Source organism: Nelumbo lutea, chromosome 1 (genome assembly GCF_056320005.1).
Source record: "Nelumbo lutea isolate HS-2025 chromosome 1, American lotus-T2T, whole genome shotgun sequence".
NCBI classification, from domain to species: domain Eukaryota; kingdom Viridiplantae; phylum Streptophyta; class Magnoliopsida; order Proteales; family Nelumbonaceae; genus Nelumbo; species Nelumbo lutea.
In genome coordinates, this window is record NC_142684.1 from 80,337,292 (window position 1) to 80,346,277 (window position 8,986).

Here is an 8,986-nt window from a genome sequence, read left to right on the forward strand (position 1 = left end):
CAAATTATCAAGCACATTATGTAATTGATTCTGAGTTTCTTTAGGAGGGAAGCATTGATGAGAAACTTTTAGACCTCCATTCCAATAATAACCACGTGGCAAGCTACAGATAACTAGATAAGGGTTTATTCTACATCTACATCTACATTATTATGGTATAAATGGTGTTGCTTTATTTTTTATATATAAAAGTAAGAAATTGCTTTATTCAATTGTGATCTTTTCTCTTCTCTGCTTTTGGTTTAGGGGGTACTGCATCACAGCATCAGAAATCAAAATCACTCCCTTTGTACGATCAACGTATCCTGCTCCACCGCCTGTCCTCGCCCTATTGCTTTTGTGGTCAAAAACTCCTCTCCCACAATTGGTAGCCAAAATTCCTTCTCTACTGTATAGTTTGCAGTTTATAGCCGTAAACACTCCACATCGTCAGTGTACGTGTTACCTTCCGTTCTGAACAGACACCTTCCCCCGCCATTCATTCAAAGTGAACTTTTCATATGTTACCCCTTACCCACATGCACTGATGCAGATGCAATTACTCACCTCTCCAGGTGTAAGTTGGAAGAGAACCTCCTTTCCCACGGCCCCACCACCCCACCAGGCACCAGGCACCAGGCCACCACGCAATAAAGTAGATCAGGGCTGTTTTGGGTATTCTCTGCATTCATTAGCTTGGTATCTTGATTCTGGTTGTAAATTCATTTCGTCTGATAGCTCCACGTGGTCGATATCACGCCACATCGGATGATTCACGTGGGTGTGCCACGTTAACACGTTGGAGGCTACCCATCCCAAATACAGAGATCATCTCGTCAATTCCTGCAGTCCACGCGGTGGTCACTCCACGAGCGCCCACGACGAGCTGTTCCCCCCCACACTTCCTCTCTTTTTTTTAATTCATTTCTTTACTATTGTTATCATTACTTTACCTATTAAAAATTAATTTTAGTTAATGAAATAATAATAAAATCGGGCCGAATATTCGAGGCCGAATCGCGAGAGGAGGATAGATATATTGATGGGGCCCACGCGACACATCAGAGTCCGGCCCAGCTGATCATCACGTGTCCCCGGGAACAACAGTGGACGAGAACATTCCACGCATGCATGAGGGAATCTACACCTTCCCTCTCTAACACGAAACGAGAGTACATGTCAGCATTTAAAATCCACGAAAATATTCGCGCCCCAGTCTGAGTTAACATTTCAATTCAAGGAGACCACTAGGTCCATCCTTCGAGAGAAAAATGACACGTGGAGGCACCATACTGTCCTTTAGGGTCGGATTTTGGTGCGTAAAATCCTAGACTGCCTTGTCCTCGTTTGTAGAAGGGAAGGATGCAAGCAATATGCTAATACCTTCGAACTTCGAAGGAACAGGTAGGGCCTTTTCTTTTTTCTTTTCCTTTTTATCCTTTTATTTTTTATTTAACACTGTGGAATGACATAGCTACCCTTCTATGTCATCCTTACCCATTCAGAGAATTTTCGTGTTTTTAAGGAAGAGCAGGGTGGTTTCCATAAATCGCTGTTACTTGACTTTCCCCTTATTTTCGGTTTTAAATTTCTTTATCGTTTTCTCTGGTGCCGGGCGGAGTTGTAGGATAATAGAAAGACGGAGCTGGGAAGTGATCGAGATTTGGGGGATTTTGGAAAGGATTTTGTAGGAGAAGCGATGAAGGAATGCGAGCTGTGCAACCATCCGGCGAGGATGTTCTGCGAATCGGATCAAGCGAGTTTGTGTTGGGACTGCGATGCCAAGGTTCACGGTGCGAATTTCCTCGTAGCCAGACATTCGAGGAGTCTCCTCTGCCATGTCTGTCAATCTCCGACGCCATGGAAGGCCTCGGGAGCCAAGCTTGGTCCTACGGTCTCGGTTTGTGAGAAGTGTGTTAATAGTTCCCACGGGAGGGAGGACAGAGCTGGAGGAGTGGTGGTTAGAACATATGACGAAAGCCAAGGAAGGAACGAAGATGAGATTGATCGAGATGCTGATGATGAAGATGATGTCGATGACGATGACGATGACGATGATGAAGATGAATATGAAGATGAAAATGAAGACGATGAGGACGACGATGACGATGATGACGGTGATGACAACGATAATGATGACGATGGAGAGAACCAGGTGGTTCCTTGGTCATCTACCCCTCCTCCTCCAGCCGCCAGTTCTTCGAGTAGTGATGAATCTTCAAGTAGCGGTGGGAGACGTGGTGCGGAATCTGGGATTTCGTATTCGTTTAAACGAATGCGCGAGAATGCAGATCTCTGTTACCAAGTATGTTTCGCTTACTTCTCTTTCTGATTTGCTCTGTTTTAGCTAGTAAGTCTGAACTTCAGTAGATCAAGCAAAAAGAAGATGAAAAGTTTTTGGTTTCCAGTAGAATTGTATTCGCTTTCCTCCGATTCAAAACCTTTTCTGCTCGTATTAATTCAACTAAACCCGCAAGGAATAATCAATACTTTGAATTATTTCCCCTGATTTTGAGAGCTTTGTTATAGGGATACTATGAAGACTTGTTATCTCCTAGTTCCTATTTAGCTTCAGCCAGCGTTGAACATAAAACGGACTGGCTCGAGGATTTCCCCATATCTAACTGTCAGTATTTTATCGATGCAGAATGACCTTGGCTGCTCGTCCTTCCACCCAAACGGCGACAACAATAACAGAGCGTTGGTGTCACCGGCCGACCGGGACTGTCTCGACGACGAAGCCACGTCTTATTGTTCTTTATTCACACATTCTAAGCACCTGAAGGGAACCGTAACAGAGTCGACATCGGCGCCGCACCTCAGCTCACTCAAGAGATTCCGTCAAGAAAAACTTGTCGGTAGAGACACCCCCGCAACAATCCTTGGAATCTCTGCAAGTTGAACAAAGATCCTAGAACCGCTGATGTATTCTCCTCCAACACTCAGTAGCCCTCCGATCTGAATTAGTTGTTTTTCATTTTTTTCACGGATTGACTAATCTTGTTTTCTAACACAAATCTGAGTTATTACTTGTTAGTCCTTCTCTAACGATGTATCAGCAGCGTGTATTATCAGATATTTATGTGCAAGGAACAATATGTGGTATTGTGGTTTTCTGATTTTTCTCCCATAAAAATCTCATTTTCATCCCCAAATCTTCTTATTTCAAAAGATTTATGTACGTATTTTAATATCGTATTTTTCATCCCCTAATCTTCTCATTTAAAAAGATTATGTACGCATCTTTAACTTTGTATTCGTCAAATCGTCAGTGTCAAAGAATGCCGTGGCTAGTTTTAGAGCACACTTGAAGCCAAAAGCATGTGGACCCTGAGAAAGGATGTGCATGGCTACCGTTGGTTCTTTTGGTATTCGCTCTCATTGCGAGTCAAGACCCTCTTTCGCCCTTTCCACAAACAAACTTGCCAAAATGAAGCTGACTTGTTGATGTATGCTACTGCGATTGTATGTCTCATATACGTGCCGAACTTTACGGGTGCGTCGGGTATTGGCCGATAATTACTGCTTTTGATGTAGTCGTCTACCAAGAATTTAGATTCTTCGTGTAACACTGGCACGATTCTGGATCTCCTGCCCATGAGAACTCTGAATTGAGAATGTTTTCCTTTGCGCAATAGTATATAGAGAATGAGAATGAACTAGAGAATAAGAATGAGATGTTATTCATATCTGACTACTACAATGTTATATTAGTAGACATAAACAGGGTTTGTGTGGACAGAAGATCTGAACACTGGTACCACTGATTTTTTTTGTGATTGTGAAGTTATGATTGATCAAGGAGCTGTCTTGAAATAAATGTTCTGTATGTACGGCATTCATTTTGAAAAAAATGAGAACAATAATTAAAAAAATGTTTTTTATTTATATTTTTTGATCGCGAGGCACTATTAAACGTGATTAGGCCTCACATAAAGTGAATACCAAGAAAAACGTATTGAAGATTTGGAAAAACATGAAGGTTATGTTTGGTTTAAAGGAAAAAAACAGGAAAAAGAAAGAAAATAGAAAAACCTTTACAAATCTTATATAGATTTCCCCACTTTAAAAATACCATATAATCTAATAGGTAATGTTGGCAATACAAGTATAACAAGTGAAATGTTTTGAATAAAAGAGGAAGAATGATATTGGTTTCGCCTTTGGGAGGAGGATAATGGGAGAGGAAACGACAAACCCATCCTAACCCATTAGCTGCTCGTGCGTTGATACAACACACTGGGGATCTGCATGGTGTTGTTTTGTCCTGATCGTTTTGGTACCTTGGTATAATAGCACTCATCAAAGATGATATCTTCTGCTTATGTCTTAATACTTATGAAGGGATAGAAAATCCATTATATGGACGCCCAAGATTGCGGAATAAAGGGGAGCGAATTTCAAAATTTTTTTTCCCTTCAATTGGGAATCAAATTCCCTATTTAGAAAATCATATTTTCAATGATCATTCTTGATCATAAACTGAACCAGATTTGAACCAAAAAGAGGAGAGAGATAATACCTGATACAGAGAAATAATATCTCTCAACGGAGGTGTTCACGCCCAAAGTAGAAACCAAAATCTGCTCCCACTGAAAATGGCGTAGTGTAGGGTGGAGCAGAATCAACATTGTCCTTCCTAAGAACTTGATTCTTCCCAAGAATCACCTGGACGGCTAGTGAATACAACTCCTACCAATCTTTTCTCCAAAAGATTGGAATCAAGATCTGATCTTGATTTCTCCCAGGCAATGGAGATCGAACTACTATAAGCGGCGGCTGCAGGAAGGAGGCAACTAGAGAGAATTTGCAGGGTGCAGAATTCTCTCCTCTGTGATCTCAGCTCTGAAGACAAGACTGTTGCTGTTGATTGTGTGTCTAAAGGCTGCCGCCCCCTCTTCCTTTTATAGACTTAAAGGGAACAGCTCCTAATCCCATTAGGAGTTGCTAACCCAAATCATATCTAAATTAGAAGTCCCTTTTAGATAAGGGATAAACCTTATCTTATCTGCAGATTAGATCAGCCAGTTCCTAATCTAATTAGAAAGTTTCCAAATCTAAGTCTCATTTAGATCTTGGACTCTCTGAGTGGATAGGGTGTGGGCCCAATCCTATCTGATGATCTTATCTCAGAATTCGCCCCTTAAATACTAATCAAATTAGCCCAGTTGAAATGGGCTTAAGGCCCATTTAGGGTTATGTATTCATTAAACCTTCCAAACTGCTGCCTAGTTGGGCTTCCTTGTATGGCGTGGGACCAAAACATTGATCTACACATCAGCCACATGGGTTTACCCAGCCTTTGTTACAAGTCCTGGCCGAATACGCTGTTATGGACAGTGCACCCCCTGAAACCCATCAGATGGGCTCTATGGGCCCAACACTTACCCTAAGTGGTCCCTGGGCCAAGCCACCTTGTAACACCCAGGGACTATGGGCAGATGCAAGATTAGCCCATCAGGTATTATCCTCAATGGCCTTACACTTAACCTCTCAGCCCATAATGATCATACACTACCCAACAAGAGAGGACCTCTTCCTCGGCAGCAAGGAACGGTGTTGCACTCTCTCAAATTTGGATCCCGGGAATTAAAACCTTTTGCAAACATTTCAAAACCATAAATATATATATATATATATATATATATATATATATATATATATATATACTTTTTATATCTTATATAAAATATATTTTGCAAAACAAATCTCAACGATTGAAATCGGCTGCCGGCAATCTTGGTTTCCATCAGTGAGAGTGCATTCCCGATCATTACCTTTGTCTGACAAAGTGGCTGATCCTGTCACTATGATCGCCCACTCAGATGAATTCTCAGACTGTCCCAATGTAGCCAGGTTTTGACCCCCGCTAAGGATCTCATTGTTTGGTATATCAAAGACAGCCTAATCCGACACCTAGTGCAGTATCATAATCGAGTCTAGGGGTCGGGTGTAACTTTCCAGTTTTGCCCATCAATCTCCAAGGTCCAAGGCAATATTGGAAATCTGGTCCAGTTCAAAAATTCAATTAATCCCACATTGTATGTGCCTAGGGTCTCACCCCGGTAGCTGAGACAAGCCACCCCAACCGACTTGGTGGCACCACAGTGTCAGCCTTGTCAGGATAGGTCTCCCCAGACCGACCCACTGGCTGTGAACATTCTAAACTAACACGAGTCTCATTAAGTGTCCAGTTTAAGGGTATTACACAGAAACATACCAAGGGAACATGAATCAAATATGCACTTTTATTCATTTACAATAAATTCATAAAGTACATCATTTTGATTGAAGCTAAGGGCATACAAAACTGTCTAACAGCTCCCACTTGCACTTAGGTTCAATCAGGTACTAACTAGAATCCCATGCTTTCCACGTTTTTCTCAAACACTTTCTGTGAAAGTGGCTTAGACAATGGGTCTACCACATTCTGCACTGATGCTACCTCTTACTGTCATCCTCCCGTAGGTCCAGTGTTGTCATACAACAGTGGAATGGGTGGTGTTGAATTCCAAATTCAGGAATGAACACCTTCATTCAAAAGGCAGCCTCACTTACGGAAATGCGCTCGGCTTGGGTTGTGGACTATTATTTTGCTACTCAGGACCCCTGTTTGCTGACATTCAGGAAACAACACATGATCCTATCGTGAAAACTTATCCAGATGTAGACTTTCTATCATCTGGATCCGACTGGAAATCGACATCTGTATACCCTTGGATCTGTAGTGAGCTACCATCGAATACTAGACAAAAAAACTCTTTTGTCCTTCGAAGGTACTTAAGTATATTTTTCAGAGCAGTTCAATGCTCCTGCCCTGGGTTGGCCTGAAATTTGCTTACTACACTCACTGCCTGAGCAATGTCAGGGCGAGTGCACAGCATGGCATACATGATGCTCCCTACGGCAGAGGCATAGGGAACGTCCTTCATGCCATCAATCTCCTCAGAAATCTTGGGTGACATCTTCTTGGAGAGAGTGAATCCGTGCCTGAAAGGAACATTTACTTTCTTGGAGTTTTCCATGCTGTATCTTTTGACTATTTTGTCAATGTATGCAGATTGGGATAATCATATGATCCGCTTCGATCTATCTCTATAGAGTCGAAGACCCAGTATATAAGAGGCCTCTCCAAGATCTTTCATGGAGAATTGCTGTGAATGTCATACTTTTACCGTAGTCAACATTCCTACATCATTCCCAATGAGTAGAATGTCATCTACATACAGAACCAAGAAGGTAACCTTATCTCCACTGTACTTCCTGTAAACACAGGTTCATTCGGATTCTGCTCGAAGTCAAACGATTTGACGACAGAGTCAAAACGGATGTTCCAACTTCTAGAAGCTTGCTTAAGTCCATAAATTGATCTATTAAGTTTACATACCATGTTTTCCTGACCCGCAGCTATGAAGCCTTGCGGATGCTACATATAGATATCTTCAGTAAGATCTCCATTCAGGAATGCGGTTTTGACATCCATTTGCCAAATCTCATAATCATGGTATGCTGCTACAGCTAGCAGGATCCTAATGGATTTAAGCATGGCCACAGGCGAAAAGGTTTCCTCATAATCGATGCCCTCTTTCTGAGTGTACTCTTTCACCACCAGACGAGCTTTGAAGGTCTCAACCCTATTATCGGGGCCCTTCTTCCTCTTGTAAATCCATTTGCAACCAATTGCTTTTACCCCGAAGGGCGGATCTACTAGAGTCCAAACTCCATTGGTCTCCATTGAGTCCATCTCTGCTCTCATGGCCTCCACCCACTTCTGGGAATCTATGTCCAACATAGCTTCCGCGCAAGTCACGGGATCCTCCTCACTAGTCAAGGTTTCCACCAGGTAACTATCCTGATTATAACCATAACGAACTAGTGGCCTGGATACCCGAGTGGATCTTCTAGGTTGGTCACTACCTGGAACTTGTGGGACATCTCCCACTGCTCCTGAGCTCTCCTCATCAAGAACAATTTCTTGGCGATGGGTGTCCAGGATATAATCGGTCTCCAAGAACGGGGCATTTCGACTGTAGAACACTTTCTGCTCACTTGGGTCATAGAAAAGGTAACCTACAAAGCCTTTTGGGTAGCCTACAAATAGGCAACGACTGGTCTTGGATTCCAACTTGACCGCACTCGTTCTTTTAACGTGTGCTGGACAACCCCAAATCTTCAAGTGTCTAACACTTGGTTTCTTTTCAGTCCAAAGTTCATATGGAGTGTTCGGAACCGATTTGGTTGGAACCCGATTCAGCACGTAGATCGCAGTCTCTAATGCGTAACCCCAAAAGGATGTGGATAAATCTGAGTGTATGAGAAGTGATCGGACCATATCCAATAAGGTCCTATTCCTCCTCTCTGAAACATCGCTAAGTTGTGGTGTAGCAGGAGGAGCTAATTGTGATACTATCCCATTGTCTTTTAAGTAGTCCCTGAACTCGTCAGAGAGATACTCGCCACCTCGATCTGATCAAAGGGTTTTAATTTCTCTCCTCAACTGTTTCTCGACCTCTTCTCTAAACTCTTTGAACTTTTCAAAGGATAGACTTGTGTCTCATTAGGTACACGTAACCATATCGTGAGAAATCATCTGTGAAGGTAATGAAATACACGCGTTGATTCCGTGTCCTAATACTCAGGGGACCACATACATCAATATGTATTAGGTCAAGTGTGCCTGTACATCTTTTAGGCTTACCATCAAATGGCCGTTTTGTCTTCTTGCCTTGTAGGCAAGGCTCACAGGTGGGAAGATCTTCTACAGTTAGAAAATCCAAAGGACCCTCCTTTACCAACCTTGTGATTTGGTCAACACCGATGTGGCCAAGTCGGTAGTGCCACAGACACGTGGGATTAACTGTATCACGGGCTCTCTTCTTGGGGATTTCAGCCGACGTAGTTTCGGTTATGTTAGTTTCTAGAGAAGGATGTAGAACATAGAGACCGTTCTCCAGTTCCTCATATGCGATGAATATGTTATTTCTTTTAATAGTAATCGTATTACTAA

At 42.4% G+C, this 8,986-nt stretch overlaps 1 protein-coding gene across 2 annotated transcripts; it reads left to right on the forward strand.

The window, feature by feature from the left end:
• The first annotated feature begins 1,198 nt into the window (after window positions 1-1,198).
• On the forward strand, window positions 1,199-3,115 carry LOC148875646 (uncharacterized). Of its 2 annotated transcripts, none has more exons than XM_088964969.1 (3): window positions 1,199-1,383; window positions 1,607-2,284; window positions 2,627-3,115. In XM_088964969.1, the coding sequence occupies exons 2-3, from the start codon at window positions 1,679-1,681 to the stop codon at window positions 2,879-2,881; spliced, it is 861 nt and encodes a 286-aa protein (XP_088821095.1). In that variant the 5' UTR covers window positions 1,199-1,383; window positions 1,607-1,678; the 3' UTR covers window positions 2,882-3,115. The 2 variants fall into 2 exon arrangements, with proteins under 2 accessions (XP_088821095.1, XP_088821094.1); XM_088964968.1 differs by having other exon boundaries at window positions 1,334-1,383; window positions 1,485-2,284.
• The last annotated feature ends 5,871 nt before the right edge of the window (window positions 3,116-8,986 follow it).